The sequence below is a fragment of the Athene noctua genome, chromosome 2, assembly GCF_965140245.1.
Source record: "Athene noctua chromosome 2, bAthNoc1.hap1.1, whole genome shotgun sequence".
In the NCBI taxonomy this organism is placed as follows: domain Eukaryota; kingdom Metazoa; phylum Chordata; class Aves; order Strigiformes; family Strigidae; genus Athene; species Athene noctua.
Window position 1 is genome coordinate 95,134,174 of NC_134038.1, and position 18,029 is coordinate 95,152,202.

General features: G+C 40.9%; 1 protein-coding gene across 1 annotated transcript; it reads left to right on the forward strand.

Moving 5' to 3' along the window:
- The first annotated feature begins 117 nt into the window (after positions 1-117).
- RIOK1 (RIO kinase 1) lies at positions 118-16,743 on the forward strand. Its single transcript, XM_074899644.1, has 17 exons — positions 118-249; positions 1,401-1,605; positions 2,743-2,833; positions 3,957-4,026; positions 4,754-4,796; positions 5,481-5,573; positions 6,547-6,659; positions 6,783-6,863; positions 7,418-7,504; positions 8,025-8,162; positions 8,741-8,844; positions 10,505-10,611; positions 11,751-11,816; positions 13,517-13,636; positions 13,890-13,943; positions 14,973-15,119; positions 16,615-16,743. The coding sequence occupies exons 1-17, from the start codon at positions 179-181 to the stop codon at positions 16,723-16,725; spliced, it is 1,701 nt and encodes a 566-aa protein (XP_074755745.1). The 5' UTR covers positions 118-178; the 3' UTR covers positions 16,726-16,743.
- Positions 16,744-18,029: the final 1,286 nt, after the last annotated feature.

Sequence of the window (18,029 nt, forward strand, 5' to 3'; positions counted from 1 at the left end):
GCCAATCCCCGCGCCGGAACCTGAGCAGCGGGCGGGGCCGGAGGCGGGTCCCGCCCCCCTCCGTTGAACGGCCGCGCAGGCGCACGACGCCGTCGGTCCCCGTGGGAGCTGCTGGGGCCTCTTGTGCCGTCCGGTCGCCTCCCTCCATCCGTCCCTCCCGCCATCCGTCCCTCCCGCCATGGATTACCGGGCGCTGGCGATGAGCCAGGCCGTGCCCGGGCAGTTTGACGATGCGGAGTGCTCCGAGGGGTAGGAGGTGGCGAGGGGCCGGGTGTGAACCGCTCGGGGGGGCCAGGCCTCTGGTGGCGCCCTGCGCCGGCGTGAGGCGAGGCCGGGCGGGTCGGCTGGTCGGGTCGGCTGGCCGCGGGTGCCGAGCGGTTCCCGCAGGTCCCCGCGAGGGGTGGTTCGGGTGCGTCAAGAAGCGGCGAGCGGAGAGGCGAGCAGTCCTGCACGGCACCCGGCAGCGGGGCTGGAGGCGCGGCGAACAACGGCGGGGCAGGGCGGCCGTGCTGCAGGGTTAAACCAGAACGCGTGAGAAAAGGCTGCGTGTACTCTCTCGGCTTTTTAGCTCTTGGCGATTTCTGCTTCACCGCTACAGACCCGGGGTGGTCGAGGCGGTTTTACCTTTGTGTTGTTTGATTGTAACTGAACATGTGAAACCGCGTAAGAGAATGGTGAGTTGCTTAGGACAGTGAGTAACTTTGATTCCTTTGGAATTAAAACACTGTTTTGTTGCGCCAAAAGCCTAGAGCTTCTTGTCTTTAGTGAGGAGTGAATAAAGAATTGTCTTGCCTTATGGATTTTTCTCTCCAGTTTACGATTCATTTAATTAAATGTCAAATGCTGGCAGAAAATCTGCTTTGGGACGTATTTGTTCTGTCAGAAAAATGTGACATACGACAGACATCAAGCCATGAGTAAGTCAAAAGGCTTAATTTCTCCCACAGATTCTTTTTTAGGTTTCACTTTTTTTCATGTAGGTTGTGCTGGTGCACTGAGTTACCAGCAGGTTGGCAGTCTGCCTCTGATGAGATTTTGTGTGATAGATACCTTGTCAGGTGGAAATCTACTGTGGCAACAAGCAGATGGGTTCATCTCTGGTGAAGGAGCCAGCTGGTCTGCTCTGGTGTGTTCCTCTGATTGGACTCAGAGGGATCCAAATATGTGTAACTGCAGAACAAGTTAGAAGGCAGCACTGATATGGTGAAGAAGATAAACGTAATCCATCCTTTAAAGGCAGTGACGTTCTCGTATATGCTTGCTTAAAGGCAGGTGAAGTGAGAAACATCTCATGGAGAGCTAACCTTGTGAAATTAGTTGTTAGGATAAATGTATTGGTTTTTTGATGACTGTAACAATCATTTGTAGTTATATAGATATCTTTTTTTTTTTTTTTAAAGTGAATTTACACAAGACACGGAAACAGCTAAAGAAGATGAGGTCACTGGGAACTGCCAGTCGTACATGTACAAAGAAGTTAGCACAGAGGAAGGAGATGGTGATGATGACGATGATCATGAAGAGGAAGATGAAGACTGGGACTGGGATGATGAGGTGGGAAGACTCACAAAGCGCCACAATGCTGCTGGTGGATGCAATCCACAGGTATGTTGAAGGCTATTTTGTAAACATCAGGGATGCCCAAGAGCAATTGGGGCTAACCTGAAGGCGTTGTTCTTTGTTAGTATTATGCGTAATGAAACGGAAATTTTTCCTGGAGAGAATCCTCTTCCTTTGAGTCTGTTCCTCTGCCGTGCCATGTGTGTATGTATGTTGTAGCCAGAACTCTGCTTGATTTCCTTGTCTCAAACCCGATCTCTGGATTCTTTTTGTCACTGCAGTTTTCCTTCTGTTCCTTTCTCATCTTTAATTGCCCACCCCAATCTGCTGATGTTGCTTACTTTTTGAAATTCGTCCTCTGTGGTTTTGTGCATTTTCCCATCCTTTCTATTTAATTTTGAGACTGTACCCGCTTGTCACTCCTAGGGTGAAACAGATTGTTTTGGACTGATAGTGAAGGAGACAAAAGAAAGCATAGGAGATGGAGGGAAGTGTTAGAAGTGGATTAGAGTGTATGCTGTTAGCATAGAAACTCTGGCATTGTGGAGAACGCAGAGCGCACGTGATCCAAGAACTAGCATCCTTCTGACCCTCAACTTGGACACTGAAGGTTTAAAACCTTTTTTCTTACTGATACCAACATAACAGAATAGTTGAATTAAATTAGAGTGGTGCTGATCGTGGCATACTGTGTCTGACTCACAGCGTTTGTCCTGGGTAATTTATTCTTGTCTTTAGAGGTTTGTGCTGTCCAATGTTGGTGAAGTCGTGTTCAGATACTGTGTTTGGAGAAGACTACCTGTAAGAAAAGATAGCATCTTTGAAAGTTTTTCCTATTCATTACCTTCTAATTTTTTTCTCTCATTTTTCTCTGTGTTACTGTCTGCTATTTCCCTTCCTTCTACAGACAGAAAAAGTGTTAAAATGAGAGACTTGCAGCTCAATTCCCAGACTTAAAATACACCTGAATTGGGGCACTTTTTTGAATTCTAACTGATGTGTGACCTGTGTTTTCTTTTCTTAAGTAAAATCTGATGTTAATCCATATCCATTTCCTCACCCTTTATGTTTTTTTAATAGCTCTAAGCATAGGTATTTAAGCTGACTTTTCCAATGATATTCTCTGTATTTCAAAGGGCTGTTTAGAGAAGGCAACTTATATTAACAAATCCTTTGTTTCAGGCAAATAGACAGACCCCTAGTTGCTATTCAGCAAAAATGTCTACCCCTACAGACAAGGCTTTAAGGAAATTTGAGCATAAAATTAATTTAGGTGAGTATAATTGCATTGTCTTCTTTTATGAAAACAGATACCGCTCTGTGACATGTGACATTCTCAGACTAATTCTGCTTATTTTAAGCCAGAACTCACTGGAATGGCAGTTATCTGTTGGCAGACAGATTAAAAAATGGCTTTTGCGTACTTCAGATTGCCTTTAGTCTCCGTTAATCAGCTGTCATACCCCTTTCTCTCCCCCTTCAGAGCCACAAGGCTGGTTTTTTTTCTTGTGGTGTGGTTTTTTTCTTTTTTTTACCTTCCTCTTGACTTTGCCAGACCACATAAAATATTTCTTCCCTAGCTTCAGTAGGAGCAAGCTGTTTGGCTGGAGGGAGGGTGTCAGCTGTTTGTTGTGATGATGTTGGTCACTCCCAAAGTTGCCACCACAGCTGAATTTTCTAGACAATTGCAGTCCCCTGTAATGTTAGGGTGGTACATTATGCAAAGTTATTTCACAGGTGTAGAGTTTGTGTGATATGTGAAGAGGCTGCTGTCCTAGCTGCTGTAGTTTGATGTTTACCATGTGATGGAAATAGCTGTTCAGCTCAGCCCGTTAGGCTAGGTGTAGCTGTGACTGGGGCCTTTTGACAGGGTAGTAAACAGAGGCTGTGGTTTCCTTTATAACAAAGTGGTTCTAAAAATGGAGGTTTGAAAGAGTGGTGCTGATGTATGTAGCCAAATACAGCAGCTTTTACACATTTAGCAGTTAATAAAATGCCATTTTAAATACATCATGGGAAGAGAATACTGGAAGCTGTTGCTTATTTTGTTCAGAAAAATGGTATTTGATTGTGATAAGAGAAGGGCAGGCAAATGTCCTGGTGAGATGTTATCCAAAAGGCATTACTTCGGGATGGCATTACATCTCCAAGCCTGTGGGACTGTCTCACTCATCTGTGTTGTTGCCTTATAGTCCTGCTTTGAAACGTAGGCAGAGTGGAGAGCTGGGTTAACTCTGGTATGTAGCTAAGTTTCTGTGCTTGTCAGAAAGCTCCACGTGTGTTTAACATTGTGTTGTGGCATTTCAGCTGGCAGCAGAATTACAGGAGCAATTCCAAACATAGGAAATTTCTTTGGATTTTGGTTTTTTTTTTCAATACTTCTACGTCTTTTTCAGATAAGCTAAATTTTGATGACTCTGTTATAAACAGAGTCACAGAAAAGTCTAGACAGAAGGAAGCAGACATGTGAGTATTACTCATGGTTCTATTTTCATTTAAATAATTTGAACCCAGAAGAGTAGTTCTTATTTCGTAGTGTGATCCTGAGTTTTAAATAAATTTATTAAGAAAACCAAAATTTGTAAGTCGTCTGCATGCAGTTTGCCTTTTGGTCTTAAACTTTTTGATTTATGAATCAGTTGCCTAAATCATTCCAAAGTTTTGATTCTTTTGTCACTGCTGCTGGTAGCACATCTGACTGTATTGGTGTAGTAAGACAGAAGTGACAGGTGTCATTCCACTAGAAAAGACTATTTTATCTCTGATACTCTTTTTTTCTAAACAGAGGTCCTTAAACAGTTGGTCTAAAAAGGTATTGGAAGCCTTTTGAAGGTTCCTCCTGATGATTTGGTGAGGGAAAGGTACTTATTTTTAAATTTTTTTTAAGCCTGCAGCTTGTACCCCGAAGTTGTTAAGACCGATATTGTTTTCTCCTGAATAAGCATAATTCAGTGAAGACAAGAAGATATCTATACAAGTGAAGGGCACTGATGTTTATAGATTTCTTTTTTTGTTTCATTTTGTTTTTCCCCCCCTGCCTGCAGGAGAAACTTTTGCTTTTGTACGAACTGAAAGCCTTACTTCTTGAGGCTGTCATCTTATCTTTAATAATGAATACAGAATGTTGTGTTTTACTCTGTCAAAGTGCTGAGTCTGTATGTGGTATTGTATCATTTATTTTCACTTCTGCTAGGTATCGAGTCAAAGACAAGTCAGACAGAGCAACAGTAGAACAGGTAAGTCCTTAATTCATTAAATTTCTCTTTTGATGGGAATAAAGAATGTGGAATTTGGAGTCAGTATTAAAATGGATACTGTAGCAACAAGTTTTGCCTTGAAATTCTGTTTTCCTGGTTGTCCTGTGGAGACCTGTTGTTTCTCTATGTTTCTTTCTTGTATGAAGGTTCTGCTTGCTTCCATAAACATTTTGGAGCTCATTTTTGTGCGTAGCATTGTGATTTGATCATAGATGCAATGCAGAATTCCATCTTAAGCTTCTGTTAAATTCCAAAGAACAATAAAAATGCTGGGTTTGCTTTTTTCGTTTTGTTTCTGTAGCAAGACTGGCCCAAGGCCACATAGCTGCTCTATTTCAGTTGTGATAACTGTTTCTCAAGAGAAGCCTTATTTGAACACACTTAGTGCAATTGTGGGTGGGAAATCATTCTCTTATGTCTCCTCTTCTGGAGCTAGCTCAAGGATATATGCCTAGCTTAAAAAAAGTAATCATGTTGAAAGAAAAAGTGAAGTATCGTGCTAGAATCATGGCAAAATTCAGAGTGGTTCCTGCTTGGGTCATCATTTGATCCTTAAGAATAGTCTGATGCTATGGATCCTTTAATATGGTACTAAGGCTGAACAGTGTTACTAGGTTTCTTCAGAGACAGCAGTTGTGGTGACTTTTCTGTATTAAATTTGAGGTGTTGGATCCAAGGACCCGAATGATTCTGTTCAAGATGCTAACTAGAGGTGTCATATCAGAAATCAATGGCTGCATCAGCACAGGGAAAGAAGTAAGTTTTATTACAAATGACATAACAGTCTTTTTCTCAGCAAGCTAGGAAACTTTATGGTGCTCAGATGTTTGAAATACTTGGGTTTAATACTACTGTTTTTCGTTTGTGTTGCTTGCTTGGTAGGAAGTTACCTTAAGATAAAATTCAACTTATGTTAAGGGAAACAAGTTTCCCCAAGTATGAAAGATTTCTCAGAATACTGAAGTGTTATCTTAAATTTGTGGATCTTGTTAATTATGTGTTACAGCTGAAATTTTGGAAAGGGTATGTGTACACACAATATTAAACAGTCCCTGAGAAAATGTACAAACCCAGGTAGTTCTACATATGAGACTCTCTTGCATGCTGATCAGATGAGCTCCACATGTCAGCAGGCATGAGAGTATCTAAATGGTGTAACAAAATTCTGTTTGAAATACTATTAAACCATTGCTTTTACAAAACTAGCATGTTCATGTGCTGTTGCTATCCAGTAACGTTGCAGATAATTAAAACCAGACCACAATATCCAAGTAAATTCATAAATCGTTTTGAGAATGCCTAGTCCCTAGGCTGATCCGGTTTTCTTCCAAGTCCTTGGATGCTTATTAAAGGCATACTTCCGTCCTGTGTAGAGGTGTCAATGTGAGAGATTTGGGCCATGCTTTAGGGCCTAAATAGCACACAGGCTCAAATTAACCTTGCACACAGGGCTTGTTTCAGTCTCCAAAATGTGGATGAGGTGGAGTTTTCTTGTGTACTGTTGTTTTTGTTCTCTGTGTGTTGTCATGCAGTCTTAGATACTTCTGTAAGCTGCCTGTGGTAGAAAAAAGAGATTGCCTTTATGTGCAGTGTCACTCAGCTGGGTGATGCATATGGGCTGAGGTGAGATCAGATCTTTTCCAGGTGTCAGAAACTGAAGAAGAGAAAAGGTCATGTTGGCTTAAAGAGTTTTTCTTTAATGTTATTTCTTTCCTTTGTAATCTGATAGGCTAATGTATATCATGCCAGTACTGCAAATGGAGAGAACAGAGCAATAAAGATTTACAAAACCTCTATTCTGATGTTTAAAGATCGGGATAAGTATGTGAGTGGTGAATTCAGGTGAGTTTGACTTCTGCCTGGTTTTACTGGGACAGAGGGGTTGTTTGAAAGGTGGTAAAATCACCAGTGCTAATACTGCATTGATTGGATAAGAGTCCTTGGTTTTGATTTCTTTATTTAAAGGTTTCGTCATGGATATTGCAAAGGCAATCCAAGAAAAATGGTGAAGACATGGGCTGAAAAAGAGATGAGGAATTTAATAAGGTAATTCTTCCAGTTTTCATTTCAGCATGCAAAGGTAACAGACTTTAAGTTTATAGGAGGTTCACTTCTGTTGCTAGACTGTGGCTATCGCTACCTTTTAGGGTCTCTGGAGCGTTCAGGAATGTATCTTAAGCTTCCATGTGGGAGAGAAAAGAAAGGGGAGGGAGGAATAAAGATATCTTTGTCATGGTGCTCATTCTCTAAGCTCTTCAATGTCTGAACTCTGACATGACTGAAAAGTGAGGAGAAGTTAGAAATAGCTGCTGCTGAGTAACAGCACACTGTGTGTTACAGGTTAATCTAGGATTAACCTGAACTGTGTAAAGATTCTTTGTCCAGGACAGGAATGCTTAGAGAAGTGTCAGAGCCAGAATGGTTGTGGCTTTTTGTATTCATTTCCTAGCTGTTTTTCACAAGTGAGAGTTTCCTGAGTAGAAGAACTCTTATTGTGTATTATGTTTAAAGCAACAGAGCTCCTATAGGCACTAGTCCAATGCAAACAGTAGAGTTAGAGTTTAGTTTTATTTTTCTGTGGCTTTGTTCTTGTGTTACAGGTTGAATACAGCCCAAATACCTTGCCCAGAGCCAATTATGCTGAGAAGTCATGTGCTTGTCATGGGCTTTATTGGTAAAGGTGATAGGTAAGTATCCTTAGAAAAGAAAATATTTTTTTTATTAATAGCTTTCCACAAAGGTTTATTAAAAGCAAACAAAACCTCTGAATTTACCTAGTTACTTTAGGCCTGTAAAATGAACATGTTGCTCTTCCATGTGCATGTGACTTGTAGGATACCCAGACACTTGACAGCTACTACTACAGTCTGCATTATTCTGAAGCCTCAGTTGTGTCATCAAGTGGCTTAACCAGAGATGAAGCCTGGAAAGGCTTGCTAATCATACATGAGGATCACTCATCATGTTGTACTAAAAACATTAATGTAGCATGGTCCAAATCAACTCACTTAGGAAACAGAGCTCCAGTGTCTTTGGCAAGCATATACCAAGCTTTGCTGCCCTTCATGCTGGCTCTGTGCACTTGGCTGCTCTTGCTGACTTGCTTGACAGTGAATGGAAGGATAAAGTACAGGAATTAAAGCATTTGCAGCTGGTATGAAGAAGGAAGTAGTACTCACTTTCTGTTATTTGTGTTGTAATTTCAAGGCCTGCTCCTCTGCTGAAGAATGCTCAGTTATCTGACTCCAAAGTCCGGGAGCTGTACCTGCAAATCATCCAGTACATGAGAAGAATGTACCAAGATGCCAGACTTGTTCATGCAGATCTCAGTGAATTTAATATGCTGTATGTTTTTAAACTTTAGTCTGAATTGTGACATCTAAAATGTAACATCTAAAATGTATGCATTGGCAACCTCTATGTGAGAGTGCTAATCTATCTTTGAGGGATGGGTGAGGTCCTTTTTGTAACTGGCTTTTGTAATTTACATAATTAATTATGTAGCTTTTAACCCAGATCTGAGCTTTCTTTGTTTAAAAAAAAACCCAAACACATAAGCAAAAAACCAAACAAAAACCCAAACAAAGAAAAAAAACCCCCACCAAACTCCCGTCACAAACAAACAAAAAAAGCCTCAACTAGAGAAAAAATTAGTAAGGTGTCACTTCTTTTTTTCCTTTTTCTTCCTCTCATAACACTGCTTTTTGTGTTCATGAGAAGACTATTTTTTTGAAGTTTAATAATACAGCTTGTGTAAAGGAGGGAAGGGATTGACCCCAAAAAAGTCACTCTGGCCTGAATATATGAGGTATATGCTAGAGAAATAAATTAAGATTGTTTGCTGATTCTTTCTTCCTGCCCCTCAGTAATCTCCCATATAACACTGGTGTGCAGTTAGTGCAGCTCCGTGTGGTTTTTTGCAGGTACCACAGTGGGGACGTGTACATCATTGATGTGTCTCAGGCCGTGGAGCATGACCACCCGCATGCGCTGGAGTTCCTGAGAAAGGATTGTGCCAACGTTAACGGTGAGTGGGCTGTGCTTCAGCTCTTGTTCTGGTAGCTGATTTATTTAGGAAGGTGAAATCTGTTCACCTATGTTCTTTAAGGTATAACTGTAGAAGCTGTCAAATTGCTGTTAAAATACCCCCTCTCCTAGGTTCTCATGTCTTCTTTGTGGAGCAGTGTACTGTGCTGAGTTCAGAAGAGTACAGCCTACTTTGCTAGAAATCATCTGGCCAAAATGAGTCATCTCGCTGTATCTTAGGTTTACAATAGATCTGAGATCAGTCCCAGGTTGATTAGAGAGCAGTCCCAGTCTGCAGCAGCACCTACCCTTACTTAAAGGGACTGCACAGGCATACTGATATGTTTCCTTCTGTGAGCAAAATCCATGTCTGGAATTCCTCAGCTGTCAAGAAGTTTGCCATATGTTATGAAGTTCCCTGCACGTGTCCAGGTCAGCTGAGAGGATCAAGGCATAGAGTAATTTCTTAGAGATGTTATCGTCGTAATATTCTAATAAACAAGGTACCTTCATGGCATTTTTCTTTTGAAAATTTGGTCTTCATGTGTGAGTATGAGTGTTGTTTAACAGATACACACCTCCTGGTAGGCTGTGTTTCTCTCTGTGGACGAGAAATCTGTCGCTGCAGGCTGCTTTTCCTCCCCCTTTTCAGATTGGCTTTTTCTAATTTTGCTGAGACTTTTCAAAGTTTGTGGAAAAAGAATTGTGTGTGTTTTGATGCTATGTGTATTTGATACCCAGTATGCTAGTTTTTACTTAGTCCTTTTCTGTTCATGGATTTCTAATAACTCCTTTCTGGCTGAGGTACTTGCACCCTTGCTCTTTTTTCATGTCTCTTGGCTTGTTCTCCCTAGATATTCTGGTGTCTCAGTTAGTTGCAGTGTTTTTGGTGTGGTTGGTTGGTTTGTTACCTGTCACTGCAGCTTTCTCTGTGTGTTCCTCCTTCAAGGCTACAGAGACAGCCCTAGCTGTGAGCATTGCAAGGCTTAGGGTTCCTTGGGCAGAGAGCTGCCTCCAAAGTAATTTTTTTTGTTGTTCTTTCTATGATTAGTTTTTCATGGTGAGAGATCTTCTGAAAACATTAGTAGGAAACACTTATTAAGCAGTCCTCCATGTCTTTCACTGCTGTTTTTCAGTACAGAAAGTACAGCCTCAGAATTTGGTTATACTTGTCTCAAGAAACCAATTCTGAATGTAGTATTGAGGAAAGTTCTACTATGTTAATGTGTCTTCCCTTTTAGGTGGATCATAATTAGTCTGTACTGTGTTTCAGTGGATACTTCTGTTTCTCTTTGGCAAAAGTCTGAATTCTCCATTCCTTATTCTTTGAAATACACTTTTCATCTTAGTCATTGCAAATACTACATCTCTCTTATATTGTTTACTTAGGCCTTACTCCATTAAGTCTGGATCCTGCTGAAATTGATTTGGCTTTTATGCTTATCCAGTTATTCTCCTTTTGGTATTTGTTGCATCTGGAAGATGAACAGTTTTATTTCAGAGGGCCAAGAGTCATCAGATAGCTAAACCCAGTATGATGCAGTACATGCTGCTGAGACTTTCCCAAGTCGTCAGGGCCATTGGCTGTCACTCAGCGTCGCAGCTGCATATATTACATGTAATTACCTACATTTTTTGACTCTGCCTTTGTTTCCTGGTAGACTTTTTCCAGAAGCACAATGTTGCGGTGATGACCGTGAGAGAGCTGTTTGAGTTTATTACTGATCCTTCTATCACCAGCCAGAATATTGATGACTATCTGTCTAAGGTAAGACCTCGTGGCCTTGTTGCTTATGTAGGAAGACTTAAACAATAAAATCAGATATAGTTCAAGCTCCTTCTTCTCATTTATTCTACATCCTGCTATTGAAGGAAGCTGGTACATGACATTATGATATGCTAGTGCTTCAAAAATATGTACAGGTCTTTTCCATTTATACCATTATAGGATAACACGCTTTCATTCTACATTTTCTCAAAAAGTCTAATCATGAAAACTCAAATGTCTGTTTCAGGCGCTACTAAAACCAGAATGCTTTAAACTAGTGCTTTCTTTTTGGTAAGGAGAAACTCTGCAGAAATATAACCATGCTTGTATAGAGAATGGGGTTAAGAATACAGATTTCAGCAGGGTGGGCTGAGGGAGGAAGGGAATGACTCAGGGCAGCGTTACTGCAAGGTACACAGTATTGCTGGCCAACTATAGCAGCTGGCAGATCACACTGATTCTAGGAGGAAGTAAACTTACTCAGTGCTGCTAGCAGCACCCATGTGTTTCATCTCTAGCTGCCAGTCCTCTGCTCCCAGCTGGATGATTCTTTAAAATGGGAGAGAGGGGGAAGGCTTTTTAAGTTGACGCAAGAGAAATGAGGGCCACATATGCCATGCTCAGAGTGGAGATTTGATGTGTCGTTCCTGGTCAAGACCATGAGGCAGAGACTAAGTGTGGTCCAAATACCAGTACAGCATGGGGATTTCCAGATGTTGTGTACTTTGTGTCACACTGGAGATTGAATGAGACAGAACTGTTCTACATGGTTCCTCTTATTTGTGCTCCCCTGGCTTGCCCATGTGCGTGAGAAGAGCCATGTTCCAGGACTGAGCGCTGCTCACTGTATCCTCCTTGTGCTGTTATGTCCCGTAGCCATGCTGGGCCTGCCGTAATTTGGTCTGGGAGGAGCAGCGAGTGTGTTTTCCCTCTTAACACAGCAGATCGGCAGTTACAAGTGTGCTTCGCAGAAATGTTGGTTACCATTAGGTGTCACTCAAGGCATTGCCATCGGGAAAGCTGGAGTATTTGTGAGTGGCAGTGTGGAGTACGGGGAGAAACACAGATGAAAATGGTTAGTTGGATTAAGTGATGTGATTCTAAAGAGTGTAACTTTGTATTATTTTATATTTCTTTAGGCAATGGAAATAGCATCAAAAAGAACAGAGGAGGAAAGATCCAGTCAAGATAAAGTGGATGAGGAAGTAAGTGAGGATTTTTGTTCCTGCTATGAAATGAATATTAACCTTGCCTCTTCTAAACAGTGAAAAACATTCCGTTTTATTTGGCAAAATGTACAGCTGATAAGTAATACATTGTGATGCTGAGATGTCTTGAACTAGTTGAGATGTGAAGTATTAAGGGATGCCACATGTAAAAGCTGACAATGATAAGTTGTTAGAAGGCAGCTACTCCCGTTTCCTAAACCAGTATGTTTGCTTGTAGCTAGGTTCCTTGATGTATCTTCCAGTTCAGGTTCAGTTAAGAAAAAAAAATGATTATGCCAGTGGATTTTGGACCAGTGATACAGAAGCAGGATATTCGGATACATGCAGTGACCAGACAGCCTATCTAGCTCCAGTCCCAGTCTAATTCAGTTCTTGCATCTATTGTTTCTCACCCTTGCTTTTACATTAAGTAAAGCCATTAAAGACCATTACTGAAAAATGCTAACATTCTGGAAAGGCTTGATAGAAAGATGAAGCAATTTCTATTTTAGTCTTATGTGTCTGTTACAGGTGAGTTTAAAAAACCCAAACAAACAAAACAACACTAAAACAAAAAAACAACTATGTTGAGCAGAATTTGTATCAGTGAGACTAGATTTGTCTGGTTCATGTCATGTTTATCTTTGGAGTCAATAGTACTTGATTTATCAAAGACTTTTCTTTTTCTCTTGGAGGAGCTCTGCAGGTCTTAATAACTGCTTCTGGCTCAAGCTTGCCTAAGAAAAGATTTTTTTTTTTTTTTTTTTTTTTCTAAGATATCCCCAGCATACAACTCAACTTCTGATGCTAGTGTTTTGTTTCAAGCCCATCTTTTTTTGCAAACCAGTTATTCCTTTGCTCATATAAAAGTACTGTCCAGTAAGAGAGATAGTTTAGTAGCGTCTAAGTTCAGTCTTTTTCTCTTAGACCATGCTGCTACGGCTAGTTCATGTCACTTCCTTCACAAAAGAGTAGAGCTGATTAAGGGCAAGCTCTGTGGAGGTGGGGACCTCTGCCCTTTGCACAGCACTTAATCTAGCAGTTATGATCATAAAGCCTGCTGAATTTGTGGTGGGATTGAATTCATACCATGAAAAAGAGAAGTAAAATACTTCACTCTGATCTGGTACTGACATAAGTTTGCTGGAGGACTGTTTCAAAAAGACTGCATGACAGATTTTTAAGTATGTTGTTGATACTGCAGTTAGGTTTTACTGTACTATACTGCTGCAGGAAACTTTTTTGACTTGGACTGTAGGTTGAAGCAGTTGGTATTATATAAAGAGATTAAGTTCTAACAGTGCATTTCAACAGAATTGCCTCCTGAAGGCATTGTAAACATCCCCATAAAAACATTAGAGAAAATCCTTAGAATACAAAACCTTAGGACTCAACTAGGTTAAGAGGAAGTTGGAAGGATTGGAGAAGTTTGTAAGTGGCCTGGTGGTAGTCATGCTTAGGAAGGAGCCTTATTAGTCATGATCTATCAATAATGCGTAGGTTGCATGTTAAGTCTGCTCCTGAAAAAAAGAAAGATACACTGTGGTTCAGATGGTAGTGGATGACTGCCATGTTCATTTTTAGTAATTCTGAGCCGTGAAATCCTTCACGATTATTCTCTTAAGGATGCTTAATTAGGAAGGAAGAACATCATGAAACTGTATATAAACCAGTAAGTCTATGTTTTCTTTTACTAGGTGTTTAAGAAGGCTTACATACCTCGAACTTTGACCGAAGTTAAAAACTACGAGAGAGATGTGGATATAATGATGAAGTTGAAGGAGGAGGATATGGCATTGAATGTTCAACAAGATAATGTGAGTAGACATGCTGAGGCACTGCAAAACCAGGGAGAGAATAAGAATTCTTCTTACTGCAAACTGATAGCAACAAACAAAAACAGAAGCCTTGTTACCAAGGTGTGGAGTACTGAATCTAGGGTCATAGTTTAAAATCATCTGGTTAGTACTAATGCTAATATTATGGGGTTTTTGAGATGATAATTTTCTCTAGCACAATGATTTAATATTCATATTTTGATAATATAATTTTCTTTCTCCCTGGGTGTAGATTCTCTACCAGACTGTGACAGGACTGAAGAAGGACTTGTCTGGTGTTCAGAAGGTGAGACGATATTTTTTTTAAATCCTTCATTTCAGCCATTTTCAGAAAAGTGCTTAGAAGGACTACAGAGAATGTCTCATCTTGCAGCTGACACCATGGAAGAAGCCTCTTGTCTGCAGAGTAGCCATTTATGTCTGGGATAGGTTGGCATGACAGTGTGTCTGCACACCACATGAATTGTTTCCCTGCACTGTGGCTGATGCTGGCTTGCTTGAGAATGAAGCAACAATTCTTGCTGTGGCCATGAGATCTCCAAGGTGGAGAGGAGGGAAGATGTTTTCCAATTATGGAACATGTAGTTGATTTAAATTGTAGCATGACTATAAGTTTTGATATGTTCAGGGTAGCTTTGCTGTAATTACTCTGTAAAGGACAACCCTTCAGTGTAAGGTGTAAGATATTATGTCTTACTCTATCTGAAGTACTTGATAGTGACACTTGTGTAAAGTATGTTGGATAAGAAGTTGGGTACAGATCAGTCTGTAGTAATATAATTCAAGGCAGAAGCCCTGTGTGGTTTCTCCCTCATTCCTTTGTAAATGTTATCTGGCAGTGGCGTGGACTCTGTTTTAAAATGGAAATATAAATATGGATGGGACCAGACTGTGGCACAGTCTCAAGACCTAAGAATAAGTGAGTTTTCTAGCATAGATATTTCCATTTGCAATAAAGCCTACGTACAGTGCCCCCAAGGTAGATTTGGGTATGATCCAAATTAAAAACTGGCTTCCACATATCTTAGCAAATCACTGTTTAACTTCTGGAAGTTAGTTTGGGAGTGCAAATACAGCTGTGCTGTGAGCCCTGACCTAAAAGTTTCTGTGTTGTACATTGGAGGTTCCTTGTTCTTAGTTTGGATTACTTCCATTCTTTTTCTTAAGCCTTGGTGATGGCTGTAGTAAAGGAGATAGCACAAGCTAGCTCAAGGGTTTCTTTGCAGCTGATTCTGTTTTGTTTTATGTGTGTGTATATTGTCATCAGGTTTCTTCATTTTGGGTTGGTATAATTCTCTCTTAATACATCTTGCAGATTCCTGCACTTCTTGAAAAGAAGGCAGACGAGTCAGAAACAGACTCTGATGATGATGATGATAGCAGCTCAGAGGACTCTGAATCGGGCTGTAAAGAATCTGTACATCCCAAAGACAAACCTGCTGAAGTCAGCATGGACAAAAAGGTCAGCTGGCCAGGAATTGTTTATTTTTCCTACCTCTGCCTATGTGACAGGAAAAAATCTAAACTTAGTTCTGAGTGGTTCTTGCTGCTACTTGTCTGAAACAAGCTATGGACTTTTCCTGTTTTGGAGAATGAGAGGAGGGAATGTGAGTTCTGTTATGATTGCTTTATTAATTATGTTTTTCTGTAGAGGAACCTGTAACATAGCCCTCTGTAGCCTAGACAAAGCTAGAAGAGATCTCTGCAGGAAATTCTAAGGCTACACAAAGCAGAATTTAGGAAGCCTGGGCAGTTCTTCAGTGCTTCCGGCTACTCTTCCAAGCTTTGGTGTTCAGGTTTGTGGTCGTGGTCGCTGATTAACCTCCTTTTTCCCAGGGAACTGAGACCACTTGATCTATAGAACTGGAGACCTGATGACAATGTTTGTATCACAGTGGCTTTTGCAGTATCATTAGTACAGACTGGCTAGCTTTGCTGTGGGCAAGAGATGTAATGCAGTCATACAAAGGGATTATGGTTTGGGATTTTTTTAAGGTTTCATTTTCCAGACTGCAGAACAGCTATGTTCTGTTTTGGTGAGGCTCTTCCTCAGAGTATCACCCATGGATAAGAGCCTTTTGTCAGCCTTTTAGGTGCTGTGCAAAAGAAGGATGAAACTTGCTGGGCTTAAGGGGTTCAAGATTGGGGGGTTTGCTTTTTTTCTTCCTAGTTTTTTTCCTTCTTAGGAAAGATAAGGTAATACATTCCATATCTGTCAAATAAAAATGCAGTGGTCTACTAGATACTTTCTACCAATCCAGAGCTGCTGTCTTTCAGATGTGAAGCAGGGAAGTCTTGATCGCTTCTCATGCTTATGGATAGGTTTTCATTTGGACTTCTTTTTGTGTAAGATGAGCTTTTAGGTAACCTGTGTGTTCAGCTGTAGGTTGAACAACTGATTAGCAGCAATTGCTTCCACCACCCACCCCATTATGCTGACATTTCATTTTCCAGTTGAATGCAATCTCTTCACTGTCTGACACAAATTAAAGTGTACTGCAGTAGCATAGCACCCTTTCTTGCCAATCCTGATGATGATCCAGCTTGGTCTGAGTTACAGTTATTGGATCAGTATTTTTGCAGGATGTATAGAAACACTCTAGCCCTGTGAGTAGCAGAGAACCTAGATCAGTCATCCTGTTGTAATCTTAGGTGTAAATAGCATGAGTTCAGAGCTTCTCTTGTTCCCTTTCTTCAAAGGTTGCATGAAACTCAGGTTTTAACTAGTTTGAATTTTGCCTTGTCATTACCAGTGTGCATCTTTTAGCTCCACCCCTGACCTATACTTCCTTTTTCCTTTTCCCTCACTGTTCCTGTTGATTTTCTTTTTTATTTCTTCCTCTTAACCGCATTTTTATGTACTGTGTTAATTAACTTGTTAATATAACAATTGACTGACCTGCTTAAAATCTCTTATTCTTTCTGGCTTTAAACGAATGGTATTTCATCCTTTATAGGAAAGGAAAAAGATGGTTAAAGAAGCCCAAAGAGAGAAGAGAAAAAACAAAATCCCAAAGCATGTGAAGAAACGGAAAGAAAAAACGGCAAAAATGAAGAAAGGCAAATAAAACCAGCTTTGTCTTGGGGAGAGGGGTGGTTTGTCGATTATTTAGTCATCATCCTTTTTCTTTTTTTAGAATTAAAAATCCTTTATTTATATATATATGGTATTAACTATGAGGGTGGTTTTGTAATTACATGGTGGAATTGTTTGAACAGAATATATGCCATGGGTTTCTCAATGGGAAAGAAGGAGTTTAACACTTGTGCATGTTAAAATCCTTTACCTGTGCAGGTCTAACCTGTTCTTAAGCTCGCATTGATTTGTTCATGGGTTCTTACTCCCTCGCCTCATGCTGCATACAGTCTAGTTCAGTTTGTTCCAGAGCAGTGATGTGATCCAAACAGATTCTTGGAGGAGGAGGAATGGCAATTCAAAGACCCATGCTGCCTTCACAGTGTGGAAGCAAGTTGAGCTATCTGTTCTCTGCAGGCTGTCAGTCACGCGTGGATAACCCTGCAGGCATTGTGCCTTTGCTGCCTCCCTGTGCTTGCATCACCTTTGATACTTTCTTACTGAAAGCTGAGTGGTGTGACTTGGGAGGCAGCTGTCCTCGTTGCACAGTGCCCTTCTGAAGCAATCAGGCAGGCGTACCCAGACCAAAGCCTGGGTTTTTTTTAAAGTTTTATTTATTTCTTGGATCCCAACACAGGGCAGTGTTGCTCTTAAGAGTATTACAAACCAGCTATTTTATAAGCTGGTCAAATGAGTATTTGCTGTCAAGATTAATCATGTATGTTTGAATGCAAAGCTGTGTAAAGGCTTGTGGCAGGACCTCTCTGGTGTGGTTCAGCATTACCCATCCATGTTGTGCTAAGGTGCCCCTGCTTGTTATCAGGGAGAAGTTGGCAGAGCTCTGCTCATAAGTGACCCACTTGACCTGGGGCAAAGGCTCTGTACTGAAGACAGATCACCTTTTCTCTTGTCAGCTGCTTTGGCCACTGAGGCTGACAGAGTCTTGGGAGAGGTGTCTTCCTCATGCTGTAGCACATCAGCTGTCTTTTCCCACTGCCTACAGTTTCAGAACTTCGTGTGCCAGCACAGAGAAGGTTCCAATTCCAGAAAATGTCTTGATATGTTCTCCCATTAGGGGTGGAGTTGATGGCATGGGGATTTACACTTACAGGACATACATCCTCTGAGGACAGCTTTTATCCATCAATGGATATCCAACAATGCTGGGTTGGCCAGGGGCAGGGTGAGGCTTCCTTCTCTCTGCTCCTCACCTCCCACACCCAAGAGATGATGTTGGCCAACTGCTCACGTTGCACTCCCCAGAGTGACCTTCACAACCTCTTTGGTGCCTTTGGC

Excerpts from the sequence above, each read along its gene's own strand:
- RIOK1 (XM_074899644.1), top strand. The coding sequence starts at position 179 with ATGGATTACCGGGCGCTGGCGATGAGCCAGGCCGTGCCCGGGCAGTTT. Across the intron at positions 5,574-6,546 it reads GCATCAGCACAGGGAAAGAA|GCTAATGTATATCATGCCAG; the intron begins GTAAGTTTTATT and ends GTAATCTGATAG. Across the intron at positions 8,163-8,740 it reads CTCAGTGAATTTAATATGCT|GTACCACAGTGGGGACGTGT; the intron begins GTATGTTTTTAA and ends GGTTTTTTGCAG.